Raw genomic sequence first — 17444 nt, forward strand, 5'->3', positions numbered from 1 at the left:
GCATCTGTAGAGACTGTCTTTAGTCAGTCTGTCATTTACTTAATGGCAGCTTATCTTTAACCATGTGTGATGATAGTGGGTCTCACCTTTTCTGTCCTGTCATACTTGGATCAAGCGGAGTGCTACCAAGAACTCTTCTGAATGTCATTGTGCTTAATGTTGCTGGTATGTAGAGTTGTATTTTAATCTAGGGAGTCTTTTTCTTGTATAGGACTTGCTGCCATCTAAATAGATCTAATAATTTTGATACTTAGGACTTAAATAATGAAGATCTGCCACAGGAAAAAGTACAGCAATGCTCCTGAACTCAGAATTTACATGTGGTGTTTTTTCCCCTGAGACACTGATTTTTCTTTTGGCTTCAGCAAAGAAAGTATGTGAGAGGAAATCATTATGTTGCCTGCAGCATGCTATTTCCTGTAACTTTGGTTTTTTCTTACTTAAAGCTGGGGGGGATTTAGATTTATTTATTTTCCAGACCAATCCAGTTATTGAAAATCAGCTATGGTTTGTGGTGTTATGCTGGATGAGAGGAACTCAATTATAACAGTATACACTGTTGATCCCAATACTTTGTTTCTGGGGCAGATTTGACAGAGTTAGTTCTATTCCTCTTCCACTTGAAGTCTTAAAATTTGAAGTGGTCTAGTGAGAGGATTGACAGTAGACCTCCTTCACTCTGTTACTTTGAGTCATGGGAAGCAAACATTTTCCTGAGAAACTCAATTGAAAAAGACCATTTTTCTTGTTTCAGAAATTGTGTAATGTTCCTTAGCGATCAAATAACATGGTTCAGCCAGGTGAAACAGTAACAAAAACCAAACAGTGATCTTTGTGTTCCGTTTCTGCTGTTCTGTTATTGATCCAGTTGCCAGTGGTTAGTAGGTCATGCTTCCCTTTTTCAGAGCCTGTTGTTTAAGCAGTTTGAGTTCATAACAAGAAGATAAGCAAAACTTGTAGCACATACTGTGGTTTAATAGTCTGTCATGATTAGAGCATACGTTTAGAATCATATCGCTGAGGAAATTTTATTTAAAAAGCAGGGAAGGCACATGGTAGAGCTGGGGAAAGTGGCTGTATATACAGGAGGTGTGCAAAACAGCTGAGAATCTGTGTCCAAATGTAATACAGACTTCTGTTATTTCTCTATTAAATCCAGAGGTTGGAGTTTCTGTTGTCAAACTTGACAAGGCATCTGGTATTCGCTCCAAACCTTTGGGGATCGCTGCTCTAAGCTTCATGTGGTCTGTGGCCTTCATTGTACAAACCATAAGCTTGTGACTTCAGAAAAGTGTTTTCCCATCTTCTCTACCTGTTCTTGGGTTTTTGTTGTTTCTGTTTTCAACTTCTTGGCCATCTTCTCTGCCAGTGTGGTGGAATGCTCCATTCAGAGCTCCAAGCCTGTGGTGTTACAAACAAACCTTTAGAAAACAAATATTTTAGGCAAGGAAATAAATGCATGTTTTATGCAGGTTTTGAGTTATTTTAGAGGGAAAGATCTGAAAGAACTGTTGTGGTCCTGACAAAATACATTGATTGTAACTTGCTCCTCTTTGATTCTTAATATTCTGCTGTTACTGTACAGTCTTTTACACTTTTCACTAAACTCTTAGTCTGTACTTTGTAAATTAAAGTTGAACCATCTATCTGTAACTGCATAGCAAGATTTAGTGCATGTATGTGTAGATATACCCAAAGGAGCTATGGCAGGCTGCTTGTGATACTGATAAATTCATATTTCTGGGTTCTTGCATTTTAACTGTAAATATTTTACAGCATTATTCAACTTATAAAATTCAATATTAAAACTGTATTGAAATCCATACTATCACATAGTAATTCAAACCTCAGATATGTTTTGAGAAAGGAAGTGTACTTTGTGAAATGGAAACTCAATCTGTGAAAACAGTTTTGCTAAGAATATCTTGTGGTATTAGTAAACCAAGTCTGTATTGCCTCAGTAAAAGTGATATCTTACTGTCTCAGCGAAACAAGGTAACAGAAAGCTTCGGTGAACTCAACCATGACCTTTTTTTCCATTCCTCTTGTCTTTTACTTTGCTCTTTCCTGCTTTATTTATTTCATGTACTGAGTAGTGGATATTAACAATTGGTCTGTGTCCTAGAAAAGGAGCAACAGTCAGAAGTTCTTGGGATGTTGTACAGAGAAATGGCCCTGTTGTTGAGACCTCTGCTCCCAGTTTGACCCAAGTTTTTAAGGAGTAATTAACTCATTCTAAGGAATGAACACCAGGGTAAAAAAAAAGTGGCAGGCTGGCAGGGGGGGCTGTTTGCATGTGGCTGGTCAGGGAGAAGAATGTGTGTGTATCATGAACTCAGGCCCATTGTTCTGAGTAGTTACATGAAAAGCTTATAGAAAATTTTAATTGGTTTTGCCCTATCAGGGATTTCCAATCATGAAACATCATGACACAACCAAAGATTTCTAATTATTTTGTATTCAGAATTACATGGTCCTAACTTTACGGGAATTACCTCTCTGTTTTACATAAAAATGTATGATAAATATCATAGTCTAATACGTTCTTGAAGTTTAAGCAATTAAGCATTCTGGGTTACAGTACTAAGAATCACAAGTTTTTTAGATACAGAGATAACTTGCCAACCTCTAAAGCTATGCTGCCTCCTTAGATTTTGCCTAGCAATAAATATTAGAAAAAGTCTCCAACACCAGAATATTTAGAATAATATTGACATTTAATTTCATAATAAAATGAAGAATTAATAGTATTAAAATATTAAATTGCAGATTGTATTTGGGTTACAATTTTTTCAGTGATGATTATACCAGCTTCATGGCAAGTTCACTGGAACTTGCGGTACACACACACCAGTGTGTCTGTGGTACATCTGCCCCCGAGCCTTGGTTGGTTGAGTGTGAAGCACACCAGAAAGAAAGGACAAAGCCCTCTGGCTCAGTGGGGATGAGGCTAGAGGCTTGTGGTAACTCGAAATTGGCTTGCTGTTGCCATTCTCAAATTGGCTTTTCTGTTGCCATTCTCCTCCTTAATGGTATTTTGGTAACTTTCTTGCTTTGAAGTTTGAAAACCTCTTTTTGTAGGTCCTGTGTGTTTCACTGTGATGTGTCTGCACCTGTGACCAGGATAATGCTTAGATCTAAGCTGAGAGTCATTTCTGGTGTGGCTGAGCAACAGGGGACTCTGAGGGGTACTTCTTTCACAGAGCACGAGTCTCAGAGACTTGTGTGTACGTGTGTGTCTGTAATGGCAGAAGGTTTTTGCCTCTGCTGTGTAAATGTGACTTTGTAACACCACTTTGTAATTCTTGTGTTGACCCTTCTGTAGAAAGTCAAGAGTGAGAGGTACTACCATGTGACTGAAAACTCTCAATGGCTGCTTTTTTTCTTCTAGGAATTTTGTATAACCTGAGCCAGATGAGACTTTGCGATGGTGTCTGAGATAGGAAGTTTTATATTTTGCAGTTACTGATAGGTTGTTTCAATGAGGCAGGTTATTTAGCTCTTCTCATTATTCGTTCTTGTTGAAAGGAAGAAAAAAGGGTAACCAGAAAACAAAATAATTCAAGTCCTTTATTCCCCTCATAATGTTTCTAAACAGAGCATTTAGGAGTGCATTAGTTGCCAAAGAAAATACATTTATCAATAGCCTTATCTCAAGGTATTTTTACTACTGAAATTATTAAACTATATTATTCACAGATTAAATCTCATTGCTTGTGGATAATTTATGCCTTGTAAGCAATACAGTAACAACTGCAGCACTTCTGTCATAAAAAACATGTCTAGTATTATTTGCAAATACTTAATTCTGGCATTTTGTCAGGCTAGGTAAATGCATTTCCAAAGCTAACCATCCCAGCAATATGGAGTAAAGCAGCTGGACTCAGAAATGCCTACTCTGTTTCAAGCTCTTCTTGGAAACTGTTAAGAGGAGAAGCTTGGTGACCTTCTTCATCTTTTTCCACCATCTCCCCCAGTATCAGACTTAATGAGGACCTTGTAGTTCAGTTAGAAGTTGGTCTCTTGAATGGAAAGCAAACGCTGTAATTGCACCTCCTGGGACATTGCTTTCGGGCGATGTTCCGTCATTAAGGACAGACGAATCCCTTTGCCTGGAGAATAGCAGCACTGGGAGATTTCAGTGGGAAAAGTCACAAAGCATAATGCCAGCAGCAGTATTTTCTACTAATCTTGTAAAACTAGATGCAATTCATGAGCAGAAACAATTTTTCATGGTAGATTGAAAGTGTGGTTAAGTGTAGCCTGTTCTTAGCTTGTGGTAGATTTAATGCTATGGCTGTTGGTTTGAAGAACCCATGCTGGAGAACCCATGAGCTCTATCATGTTGTCTCACAAGGATGTGAACCATTTGATACAGCCACACAGATTGTTCTATTGCATCAGCAGATTCGAGTGCCTTTGAAATATAAATAAATTTATATGTACTCTTCTAAATAGTTACACTTTTTACCACATGGATATCATATTGAGCTTTCAAGTTTTTATCCAGTATTTTATATACCTCATACTGCTATGTGTGTGTATGTGTATTTCTAATTTGTCATTAAATTCTGTTACTAAATCTAATTAATATTGTAAATAAAACTTTTTTATTGAAAGATTTTAACTAAATATATAGAAAGGTACTGTTTATGAGTGTAATTTTAGGGGTTTGGAATTATTTTGTCATTTTGAAAAATTAAGGAAGAGTGAAATAGATTCAATTCTACTTTATATAGTTTAAAATAAATCAAGAGTTTGAGTAAAGGATCATTTGTTTTTCTGGGTAATGCAAAAATTAGAAGATATCTCACAATATGTTTTTGTTTATGTATTTATATATTGAGCTAATGAGATGAAAAAAATTAGAGGGACAAATCAATTCCATTGTATCATTTCTTTGCAGGATGAAATTTATCTAAGAACCTAAGATGATTTCTTCACCCCCAGACCATTGCTTTAAGTTAAATTGTCACTGATATGCAGGATAGCTTTGATTGCTTTATATGTATTTACTTAAGGTGTGCTTGTTTTTAGGTTCACCAAAAATCTCTCACCTGACAAGATCAACCTGAGCACGTTAAAGGGGGAAGGTCAGCTCACCAATTTAGAGCTGGATCAAGAGGTACTTCAGAACATGCTGGATCTTCCAACATGGCTGGCTATAAACAAGGTGTTTTGTAATAAAGCATCCATTAGGGTGAGTAATTTATTGTGCTGGAATGGTAATTAAATCTTTCTTCTTTTCCTTCTGTCTCTGTAAACTTTCAAGCACCTTTGTATTAATAGGAAGTTGTGATAAGTGCTTGATAAAATTTTAAAGAACAACAAAGATGTTATCAGCAATAATTTCTTCCTAATTTTTGTTTCTCATGTGATGACATAAAATACATCTGGAAATGATGAAAACAAGAGCAATTATTTTAAATTTTTTTTTCCTTTCTGAGTAAATTTTATTCCTGCATGTTTTGAAAATGAGGTAGAAGTAAAAGTTTGTATTTGTCCATGGTAATTAGTCTGTCATAATTATTTATTATTCTCTTTCTTGTGTATTCTCTCTTCACTTCTCTTTGTTTATTGCTTTCCCTCTTGTTCTGTTCCCATTTCCAAAACATACCTTTCTGAGGATTTGGATCTCTGTGGGGAACGTGGAAACACAATAAATCTAGTAGATGCTGCTTTTCTTTGGTCATTGTGGCTGCTAATGATTGAAACAATGTATATAATCTGTACCACTTTATACTAATTTGGGATTAAGAAATGAAGGATGGCTTGTTCTTGACTGAAGTTACAGTGTGGTCAAACATTGGCACCTCCTCAGTCTTTTCGTGGGTTTTGGTTTTGGATTTTTGGTGTTTTTTTGGTTTGCTTTTGTTTTCTCTGATGGGAGATTGTTCTGATTTTTCTGAATGCAGTGAACTTGATGTATTGTTGCAGGCATCCAATCAGTTGTAGGTCAACAAAGGCAATGTAGATTTTCTTTCCTTTTAAAGGAAAGAATGTGTAAGGCAGTGATGCTTTTTCTGATGCTTGACAACTCACTATTAAAGAGACAAATTCTACTTTGCTCCCCTGTTTTTTTGCTCAGTGATAAGTAGATTTTGAAGTTCAGAGTTTTTAACATCTAGTGTGTGCATAAAGTTACCATATAGTATCTTCAGATAAACTTAGTATTTTGAAAGTAATATTATGCTGAGTTCAGAAGTTAGAAAAATAATTTGTATGCCTAAAACACATTCTATGTGATTTATTTTACTGTATTTTTAATATTTAATTTGCTTTAGAATACTGTTTTCTCTTGCAGATACCATGGACAAAATTGAAAACACATCCCATCTCTTTGGTGAGTTCTGAAATAAACTCTGAAATATACTGTGTGTAGCAGAATCTATATCTAATATTTATATAGTTCTCTTGACGTGATTCTAGAAATAACTGAAGCGTTAACAGGCCTTTACTAAGTGTCCTCTGGGTAGCAGCAGATCAAGGCAAAATGCTGTAATGTGTTCATGGTAGGTTTGTTTTCTTAATCTGTGGCTTCAGTGTAATCACTGTAATGTTTTACCATTAGCTCATTTCTGTCAAGTTTTTAGTCATTACATGTTAATTTGGGTTTACCTGAAGGTTAGTTATTGGTCCAATTAACCCCTTTTACAAGTTCCTGCCTCTGTTTTGGAGCTATCTTTTCTAGGGACTTTTCAATTCTGTCTGTACTCTACACAGTGATTTCACACACATAGCATTTATAGGGTTTTTGTGACCACCTAGGACTCAGCCTGGATATAAATAGGAGGTAAAATGCGTAGATAGGACTCAACAACAATTAGAAGTAATGTTAATTCTTGCATTTGTTTTCCTTTGTTCTTTCTTTTTAAATATACTAACAATTGTGGTAGCACCAGAAGTAATTTATTTGACGATGAGTAAACTTTCTTAATTGCATTTGCTTAAGAGTGAACGTTCCTTTAGCTGTCATGTTTCCCAGTCTTGCAGTGAATGCGCTTGTAATTCCTTTGCTCTGAATCAGACTTGGGAAAGACATGTTGTATTAAATAATTGATGCATTTGCTAGTGACCCAGTTGTAATGTACTAATGTCTGTACTGCTTCTTAATGACACCCAGATCTTAAAGTCTGGTAACGCCGAGGTGGGATGTTTCAACCTCTTGGCTGTGAGATGCAACTGCCAAATTAGGAAATTGGTTTAAGCTGTGCTATTCTTAAACATGACACACTTTGACCTACGGTAGCAAGGCGCTGTTTGCTTTGCTCCTACTGAACTTACATTAGCACTCTTTGAGGCTAAGATAACTTTCAAGGTAACCTTTTTTACATAAATGTTTCCTTGAGAAAGTGCATTAGATAGTAACAGAAGTTCACTATTCAATGGTAGATTGCACAACAGCCTTTTTGATTTCTAAAGGAAAGTGAATTCAGTGGCCCAAGTGCCAAACCTCAGCCCTTCATTACATCACTGAACTTCTGGTATTTTGGCAGGGACAGGGGAAGGGGGATATTTTTCCTACTGAGAGTTTAGTTAAGTTGGCATAGCATTGCTCTGTTTGCACAGCTTACTAGGTAACCAGAACCCACTTGTCTAGGCAAAGGGCCTTTCATTGGGCTGAGTTGCCCTTTGTGAGAATCAGTCCCTTAACACAGTGGCACATACTGTTATCTTTGCTCACAACCCAATTCTGGTTTTATATTATAAACAAGATAGTTTTGAGGAGTTATTTTGGACCCCCAAGGATGATACACAGCAGGTTTTACTCTATCCAAGTACAGTGGTTGTCAGTGAGAAAAGACATAGATCTGCATCCAGGCATTCTTGATTATTTATATTGTGCAATCTCCTTGAATCACTGTCCTACTGGTTTTTGCACTAGTCATGTAGTAAAGGGACTTCTTAAAAGAGTGGTCAAACATCCAAAAATGTTAGGATAACTAGGAGAAATCTTTGCTTCTCCCCACTGTCCTCAAACTATGGGATTGGGTTTTCCTTGTTTTCTTTTCCTCTGTTGTTGTTTTTCAAGGCAAGATAATCATTGAGACAGCTGAAAAAATAATTTTTAAATGTCCGATTTACTGTTAACAGCTATTGCTTCCCTTCAAGCATCAAAATACAGTGAAGTATAAATAAATCCAGACTCAACAGTTCATTAATTTTTTGGTTGTAGTCAGGTTTCCATGGATAAGAGTAGCACAGAAAAATATGGAGCAAGCAGATTATGACAACAGGCATGGTTAACACAATATGACAATATCCAGTAGCTAGGGCAGGTTGAATCATGAAAAATCTAAAATTGAGGACAAAGGGGCTTTTGGTGTTTGTCTGACCTATGAGCATAAATGGAGGAATTCTGAAGGGGTGGTAGAAAGTTAGAATTAGATAGGAACAAAATCTTAGCTACTCTGCTTTGAATCAGGTTGCATTAAGTATTTTCACTGATAGAAAGAAAATTCAAGACAACCACACATTAAAGCATGTCCATTTTGAAATGCAATTTTTGAAAATGTATGTGTTGGATAAATAATATTCAGGCATCAAGAATTCAGTGATAAAATATTTGACTGGGGATGTGTATTAGAAAACACAAAATTTAAAAAAAATGAAAAAAGTTAAAAAAAGATAATTCTAGTGTGTTACAAAAGTTTATGGAAAAATTGACACAGTAAGAAATTCTTTATGTATATTTCAGAAAAAGTTCTCAAGTGACCTTTTTTGTTTGTATTTTTGTTCTCCATATGTTGTCTATTTACTTTGTTACTTCTTAGGTTTCTAAATTTTTTGTTTTGTTTTGTTTTTCAAGTCCTTGGATAAAGTTGTAATGGAAATGAGCACATGTGAAGAGCCACGTGCCCCTAATGGACCCTCTCCTATAGCAACTGCATCTGGGCAGAGGTCAGTGATGGTACTAACATGTAATTGGTCAAAAAACAGATTGGCTGCAAATTTTCAGAAGTGTATAGGGTTGCAGGTTGCCATTCCTATCTCCTCCAAAATTTTATTTTATTGCTTGTGTGTGAAGTAGTGTAGTGGTAATGGAACTATCCAGACCCAAGCCTGGAGAGAACATGTGAACTAAGTATGGAGCTTGCGAGATATGTTTCCTGTGGGTGCAACTGCTATGTCAGATGTTTACTGAGTTTAATGGTACTAAATTTTTTAAAAATTAATGATATCTTGCCTGCATCCTTTTTGGAAAATATATATAATGTTCATGTGGGTTTTTAAAAATTTTATTTTTCATTTGTTTTGTCCAAAGAGTTTTGAGGGCTGTTTGTGAGTGCAGTGTTTTAAAGTTCTGTTTTCTTAGTTGTATCAGCCAATTCTTACTGGGAGATTTCATGCGCAATGTGTAGACCAAAACTTAAATAATTTGGTGAGACAGTTCAGCATTACATCGGTGATTTTCATCTCTCCACACCCCCAATTATTTCCTTTACATGGACCCAAAACATTTTTCAGTGGTCACAGGGACCTATGTACAGAGAAATAAATTTGACGATATAATTGCTTTTCTCGTTTTAACTTCTGTGCAATGTGTAGAAGTAGTCCATGGGCCTCTGTGTCTCTAAGGTACAGCTTGAAAATCTGTGCCACAGAGATTTTGTGTAGAATGAAAGTTGTAAAAAGGAAGGGAATGACAAATCACACAAATTGTTCTTTTAAAAGAAGCAGAAAAAACCCAAGAAAACAAAAGGGCAAAAATTTTTAGATGTTAAAATAATATTTAATATTCAATTTTCCATTCACTAATGTAAAACATTCAGAATGTATAAGATTTTTATTAAAAAATTATTTGCAACTGCTTAATCTTTTTTAATACTGTAGAAGAGTAACCACCATTTGGGATGCCTTTCTTTATAGAATGAAAAAAAGCAAATACTTTATACTGTTTTGAATACATGAAAGTTACTATTCTTAATGGACAAAATAATTCGGCTTACAGAGAAAAATACTAACCAGACTGGAATTGTCAAATAATTAATTTGACATTAATTACTCCTCATCTGGGCATAAAGAAGAGTAAGATTTCTGTGTAATGATGTAGACTGCTATTTTTATGTATGTATAACATACATAACATAACATGTAAGACATACTTCCATATAATTTAACGTGGAAGGATTGTGTTAACTGTTATACTGCATGTAGATTGATCTTGGTCAAATGTATGTTCTTTACGTAGAGATTAGGATCACAGAGTGGAAATTATTGTGAACTACAGGTATATTGAGCAAAAGCTGCTAACTGTAGAATACATTAGTAACTTCATTTAACATCTCTTTCATTATTTATTTCATCTGTTTGATTTTGTGCCCTTCACTCGGTTTATATTTAATATGTTGGAATTTCACTTTTTAGTGAATATGGCTTTGCTGAAAAAGTGGTAGAAGGCATTTCAGTTTCTGTGAACTCCATTATAATAAGGATTGGTGCAAAAGCCTTTAATGCTTCATTTGAACTTTCCCAGCTGAGAATATATAGTGTAAATGCAAACTGGGAACATGCTGACCTTAGATTTACCAGAATACAAGAAGCTCAACGTGGAGAGGTAAATAATACCTTTTACTAACTTTTTTCCCTTGTTTTTGTGGTGAAGGAGGAAGTTGAATTGCAACCTTTTACAGTGTAGAGAACATGCCAGTACTGGGAGTGGAGACACTCTGTGTTCAGTAATTTCAGTTGTCCTCTAGGAACATAAATATGTAAAAATAGTGGATTTGAGTCAGATCAAATGGCCAACGTGGATGCTTAGGCAAGAACAAAGACCAGGGCAAGCAGGTGTATGGTTTTCCTCTTACGTTCTCCAAGCTTGTAACTATGTTAAAATGCAAACTGAGCCAGACTTTAAGACTATTGAAAGAACAAAGAATGGTATATTAAATGTGGAAGGATAAGAAGTTGTGCTGGTTTTGTTATTGTTGTTATTAGTAGTAGTAGTAATAATAGTAACAACAACAAGAATTATATTTTTAAAGTTTTAACTGGTTATTTATTTGCTTGTGAGGGTGTGCCTGATAAGGATTTTCTTTTTCTAAAGCAGTTTCAAATGAATTTTAGTTAAGTTCTTGTGCAATTACTTTCTTGGAATACCTAAATCCTATGTATATATAAAAAAGTAATAGCAGTAAAGTGCATATGTTTCTACTGTCTGGGAGAATAGCACATGGAAATGCTACTTTGGTGTACACCATTCACTTGCCTTCTCCCAGGTAACCAAAGGCAAATGTATACTGACTGCAAGGTTGATTCTAAATATTGTATTCAAGGAGACTTATTTTAGCATCATACATCTGGCCTTGGATAAAGGGGTGTTTTAAGTTTTGCCCATGAGTGCCTGCTTAGAGGTGATAATTCTGAACCAAACAGAGCTTACTCAGAGTTAAGGAGTGTGGTAGTTGATTTTATGTAGGGAAAGAAACACCGAGAGAATATCAATTAAAAATACCACAAAAGTAAGAAGTTGAAAACTATTTTTCTGACAGTTTTCCTTTCTTGCAGTTTATCTGTATGCTGATGCTCCCATGTTAATGAAATCTAAATGGGATGAATTAAAGTTTGATTAGATGGAGTTTTGTATTGGCAGATTTTTTGATTTTGTGGTTTTTAGGAAGAATTTGATTCTGAACAGTTGACTGTACACAACAGAGCTTTCCTTGGGGGAGTATTCCTTTTTGTGCAATGAATACCAGAAACAAATGTCTAGAAATTACAGAGAATGATTTGTTAGCAGTAAATTTCATGAAAAGGTAAAAAACCAAAACCAGTGCTGTACTTTGAAGATAACATGTGCTGAACGATATTTTTAGGGTGTAATCATTTAGCTTTGCACTGTAGCTACATTCTTAATGTGTTAAGGAGTCTCCTTAGAATTCTTTTAGAAGCTTTCAATCACACTGCATCTCCTGTATGAGGAGGATAGGTACTCTGCTTTTCTGCAAATAGTGTTTCAGGATGCTTTGCACTGCACTTTCCATCTTGCTCACTTGACTGAGTGTGCGTCCTTTCCAGACCCACTGGGTATGTTTTACTTAAGTCTCTGCTTATGTTCTCAGGACATATGCTGTAAGGTTTCCAAATTGACAAGAGGAGAATGACAGGTGAAGAATAAGACACATACCAAACAAATTCTTCCTTCTTGCTCTTTACTCACGGCTGATCTTTGTTTCTTCAGAGGGTAATCGTAGAATCATGGAATCATTAAGGTTGGAAAAGACCTCCAACACATTGAGTCTAACTTTTGACCAAATGTCACCACGCCCACTAAACCGTAGCACTAAGTGCCGTGTCCAGTCATTTCTTGAACATCTGCATGAATGGTAACTCCACCACTTCCTGGGCAGCCCATTCCAATGCTTAACCACCTTTTTAGTGAAAAAATTTTTGCTGATGTCCCTACCTTAACCTCCTCTGGTGCAGCTGGAGGCCATTTCCTCTTGTTCTGTTGCTAGTTTTGTCTCCTGCCTGGGAGAAGAGACTGTCCCCCATCTTGCTGCAATCTCCTTTCAGGTGGTTGTAGAGAGCAATAAGGTCACTTCTGAGCCTTTTTTTCTCCAGGCTAAACATGCCCATCTCCCTCAGATGCTCCTCATAAGACTTGTGCTCCAGAGCCTTCACCTTCTCTGGGCATGCTCCAGCTACCTCCACGTCTGTCTTGAAGTGGTGGGCCCAGAACTGAACAGTCACTCTGCCCCCAGCCTGTGGTGCTGCCTGTGGTTGTTGTGACCTAAGTGCAGGACCTGGCACTTGGCCTTGTTGAACATCATAAATTGCCCTTGGCTCATCAATCCAAACTGTCCAGATCCCTCTTCAGCACCTTCCTACCCTCCAGCAGATCAACAGTCTTCCAGCTTAGTGTTGTCTGTGAACTTACTGAGGGAACTTAATCCCATCATCCAGATCATGTAGGAAGGAGTTTTAGGTAAACTAGAATTACTGTTTTTTCCTATTGATGTCCTGTTCGTTTGATGTTCTCCATGATGTTCCTGCTGGACCATCACTCATTTTTCCATATTTGATTTTCAGTGTCCAGCTGTACTTGATGCTCTTGTATCATTATTCTAACATTTGCTTGCTGTGTCTTCTAGAAATCCATGTAGTGGATTCAGAGCTTTGAATTTACGTGGCATGCAGTGTGCTCAGTGTTTAACTTTCTCTTTTAATTGAGATAACTCCAAATAACACTCCAAAAAAATGTTTCCTATCCCGTAGCTTTGCTTCCCTCCCTGCTCTTTTCTTTTTTAACATTTTGAAACTAAACTACACAATCTTTTTATTCCTCTCCCAAAAGCAACCTTGTATGCAATAGTTGTGACCTTTATTTTCTTCTGAATATTTTAAATGCTGCTTATTACCTGTACCTGCTTGGAAGTAGCTTAATGTTTCTGTGGCAGGCAGGGTGAGGGCTTTACTTCCTGACAGCTGTAAGTGGAATAACAAGTGAGTTGTATGAGGCTCATGTGAGTTTGTGTGTACATATGGACAGATGTACGCATACACATGCACGGGGTTAGGTGCAAGTAAACTGTCATATTGCATCAAGGTGTTTTTCTCTTTTTTCTGTCTTTAAAGGTTTTGACTTTTAAAGAAATCAACTGGCAGATGATCAGAATAGAAGCTGATGCAATCCAGAGTTCTAAGCATGAAATCATGAGTGCTCCAGTTCGACTGATTACTAACCAATCAAAAATTAGGGTCACACTTAAAAGAAGGGTAAATTTGAAAAGTTTGAAATCTTATTTTGTTTTTTAATTTTTAATTCATGCTCTTAATGCATGCATGCCCATAGTAAAGATTTTAAATTTAGGCCATATCGAATGTAGAATTCCCTGAACTAAATTTATAGTAACGTGTAACTGTAAGACTGTAGAGTTTACAAGAAATAGTACAGCCAGATTTTGAAAATGAAGACCTTATACAGGTCCTATTAATAAAATGGTTTAATTTGCAGAGCTTTGTTTATGATGATGCTTGTTGTTTTATCTCTCTAGATTCAGGTAATATTTACACTACTTATATTTAGAGAAATGCAGCAGTTTAATATCTGGTGCATGCCAAATACATAGAGTGAGGCATAAATATACTGTGTCTTAGGTACTTCTTAGGTAATGAGAGGAATAAAATTTAAAATAAAAAATGTTTCTTACTGCTTTTTGCATTCAGCTTTTCTTTACCCCATTTACTTAATATAAGAAATGTATAAATACTAATAAATAAGTACTTAGTTCAACTTCTTTCAATTTTTATTTTACAGTTAAAAGACTGTAATGTTGTGGCATCCAAACTGGTTCTGATTCTGGATGATTTACTGTGGGTTTTGACTGATTCCCAATTGAAAGCCATGGTGCAGTATGCCAAATCTCTTAGTGAAGCCATAGAGAAATCAGCAGAACAGAGGAAGAGCTTGGCTTCTGAAACAGCCCAGGTATGAGAATTGATTGTCTCACTGTATCATTATTGGGTGTTCCACAGTACAACACAGTGTGGTTAGTTGTGTTAATTTATTTTAGAAAATGTTCAGTTACTCATTTTCATTCAGCTGTATATCTTAAACTACACTGGGAATGAATTGTAATATAAAATAGTCTTTATTTTGCAAAAATTTGTGTATTGATGTTAATTGCAGAAAATAAAAGAAGTTTTGTTTCTTTATCCATGTACAGATTGTTTAGATTCCTGTATTTACTTAACTCTTTATTGACTGTTAAGTAAATTTGTTCTCCAAATATTTTCTGGTTATGAATTTAAATAATTAAGACACACTAAGGTAACCTTAATGTGTGGGTAGATACGCTTACCATAATGATTTAAAGTGCTTGTCCAATTTGCTCTCATGGTACTGAAAAATTAGCTTTTATTAAGAGCTTACCTTCATGTGGTTCTCATTAGAATATATAGTGAAAAACAATTCTACTTTCAATATATTTCTGCTGGCACATATCTGTGCTGTTGATGCTGCATATAAATCTTGGTATTCTTCAGCACACAGAGCAGGCTAGACCAGCTGGGCTTTGTGAGTGTTGAGGGGAGGCACCTCTTCTTGTCTGAAGAAGCAGGACAGGTACACTGAAAAAAGATAATGCTGTAAATAAAACATGATTTATTACTGTAAAGTCAGTTGTAGAGAATCTCTTAGATTAAAGCTAGTGTACTGTAATGGAGAGTTCAGTTCTTGTGCTGGTCCTTATGCCTTACAATGTGGTGTGAAGGTCTAGCCACAGCAATCTAATGGTTACCTGCTGTTGAGCTGGGAGGTTCTGATCCTTCAGTACCCTGTGCTTGCATCTCACCTGTTCCCTGATACTGGCACTGACTCATGTTTGACCCGGTTGTGATGTAGCTTGAGGAGCTACATTAGCAGAAAGGAGCCCACTGTTGGTTTAGTTCCCTGAACAGCTTGCAACAAAAGTTAGAAAAATACCAGTGCTGCAAGTGACAGGAGTGTAAGGAAGTGTGGGGAGCAGGGAGAATGGGAGATGCACTGGCAGTGCAGTGACACATCCATTAGCTTGACTTAGCTATTCTAGAACAGTACACTTAAATTGCAGTAATGATCCAAGAGGGAATGCGTGTCATGCAGATTTTTCCTTGTTTCAAAGGCCTGTTTTGTGTCAGTAAACGGGTACTTATGCTTGAAAGAAACAATAAACATTATAAATTGATGTGACTAAATATTTTTTCAGAGCTCTGCCCCTGCACCCAGCTCCCAGCAGGTGAAAGCGCACCAGACAACAGCAGCACCTGATCAAAACGATGCAATAGTAAAATTGTTTAATGATTTTGATGTTAAAGAAACTTCTTATCACTTAGTAATTTCCCATTTGGACCTACATATATGTGATGATATCCATTCTAAAGAAAAAGGTAATTTTTTTTTTTTTTTTAAGTAACATGTTTGAGAATCATAATCATCTTTAGGAGATATTTTGAGGAATACAACGAGACAATAATAATACAATAAAGTCAAGAGACTTTTGTTTAGAGGAACAGTGATAATTGTCTCCAGTGTCTGTGGACACATGTAAAATTATTTAGGTGGCTCTGTCAGGACAACATTTCATTATTAAATGTAATTGTTTTAGAATAAGTGCAAAAACTAAGATTGCTAGTAGCTTCTGTTTTCTAGGAACTGATTCTGTCAGTCTGATGGTTACTGCTGGGTTTTTATTCTTTTATAAGTTAACTGCATTATGAAGAATGCACTGGCAACATTTCTGTGGCTTGAAGGGGTCACTATAAAATCTGCTTCTGTAATACTCATAAATATAGACTAATAAAAGAGCAGTCCTCTTTGTGTTACTAATTTAGACAGTTTGGTATGATCTGCACCACATGGAAAGAATGGAGCAAGTATCCTGTGACCTTAAAATTTTGTGTGTAAATCTTGTACTGTTTCTTTTTAACAAAAGCCTATTGCACATAGTCACATTTAGAATCAGGAATAAAAGAAGACAAATGAAGGCACTTTTTTCATGCCTTTTAAAAGTGATCATAGAAGAGTGACATATTGGTGTATATCCAAGAAGCTGGCTAGTCACGGAAAAATTTATGGAAACATGCAAGGTCTGCTGGAGAAGAGTATGAAAAACTTAGGGTTTAACAAATGCATTTCCTTGATTAGGAAAGACACTTTCAGAGCAGCAGAGCATAAGGTTCACTGGCTAGAGGCATATTTCCTTACATGCAGTGTATACACTGCAGTTGGAATTTATCACTCCTGATGAGATCTCTTTATTGGTCCCTTATTTTTGGCCATGAAGTTTAAATTCAACAGTGGAAAAAGTCAGAGGAGAAGATTCTCAGAAGACGTCTTCCCTGCAGTATTTGTCAAATAAAATTTCATTATATAGTATTTTGAAAGTAAATTTTGGCTTCAAAGACTGATAATAATCATATATTCAGTGTAAAAAGTTTTGTTTCAGAAAAACTGCAGTAGTATGTTTTCAAAGTGTTGTCTTTTTAATAACATTGAAAACAGTATGGAATTTGTAAGTAGTGACTGAGTACAGAATTCTACAAGCTGATCTTTAGGAACCAGTGAAGACTATATGAATGAAGATTTTGAGGGAAGATAATGAGGTTGTAAGGAGAGACAGTAAAGGGAAGAAAGCAGTAGCTGTTAGATGTTTAAAGGATTACAGCAACATAGAACTAACATGCTAAATGCAATATCTGCAGAGCCAAGCATTGTTTTGTTTTACAGACCCAAACAGACGTGTTACAGGAGGGGCCATGCAGCTTTCCTTCAGCTATTTAACAGTGGACTATTATCCATTTCATAAAGCAGGTATGAAAGCAAGCATCTTATGAATTACCTATGCTTGAATGCTAAAAAAATTTGTGTGTACATGTATACAACTTAGATAATTGTGCTCAAACCATTTGAAATGCACCTTTTTACTTCCTTCTATATGCAAAAACAAACAACAAAAGCAATA

The 17444-nt window shown here is 36.0% G+C and overlaps 1 protein-coding gene across 3 annotated transcripts in view; it reads left to right on the forward strand.

Annotated features, from left to right (window-relative positions):
* Positions 1-17444, forward strand: part of BLTP3B (bridge-like lipid transfer protein family member 3B) — a 51773-nt gene that overhangs the window by 11040 nt on the left and 23289 nt on the right. For 2 of the 3 annotated variants that reach the window (XR_014226385.1, XM_082281109.1), the window contains exons 2-9: positions 5038-5200; positions 6305-6343; positions 8810-8901; positions 10369-10558; positions 13579-13719; positions 14261-14431; positions 15690-15870; positions 17210-17293. Coding sequence is in view for 2 of the 3 variants with exons in the window: in XM_082281109.1 (XP_082137235.1) it covers positions 5038-5200; positions 6305-6343; positions 8810-8901; positions 10369-10558; positions 13579-13719; positions 14261-14431; positions 15690-15870; positions 17210-17293 (1061 nt within the window). In the remaining variant the exon portion in view is untranslated. Of the gene's footprint in view, positions 1-5037; positions 5201-6304; positions 6344-8809; positions 8902-10368; positions 10559-13578; positions 13720-14260; positions 14432-15689; positions 15871-17209; positions 17294-17444 lie in introns of those variants that run through there. The other variant, XM_082281110.1, reaches the window with a different exon arrangement.

The sequence above is a fragment of the Coloeus monedula genome (assembly GCF_965178545.1).
Source record: "Coloeus monedula genome assembly, chromosome: 4".
NCBI lineage: Eukaryota > Metazoa > Chordata > Aves > Passeriformes > Corvidae > Coloeus > Coloeus monedula.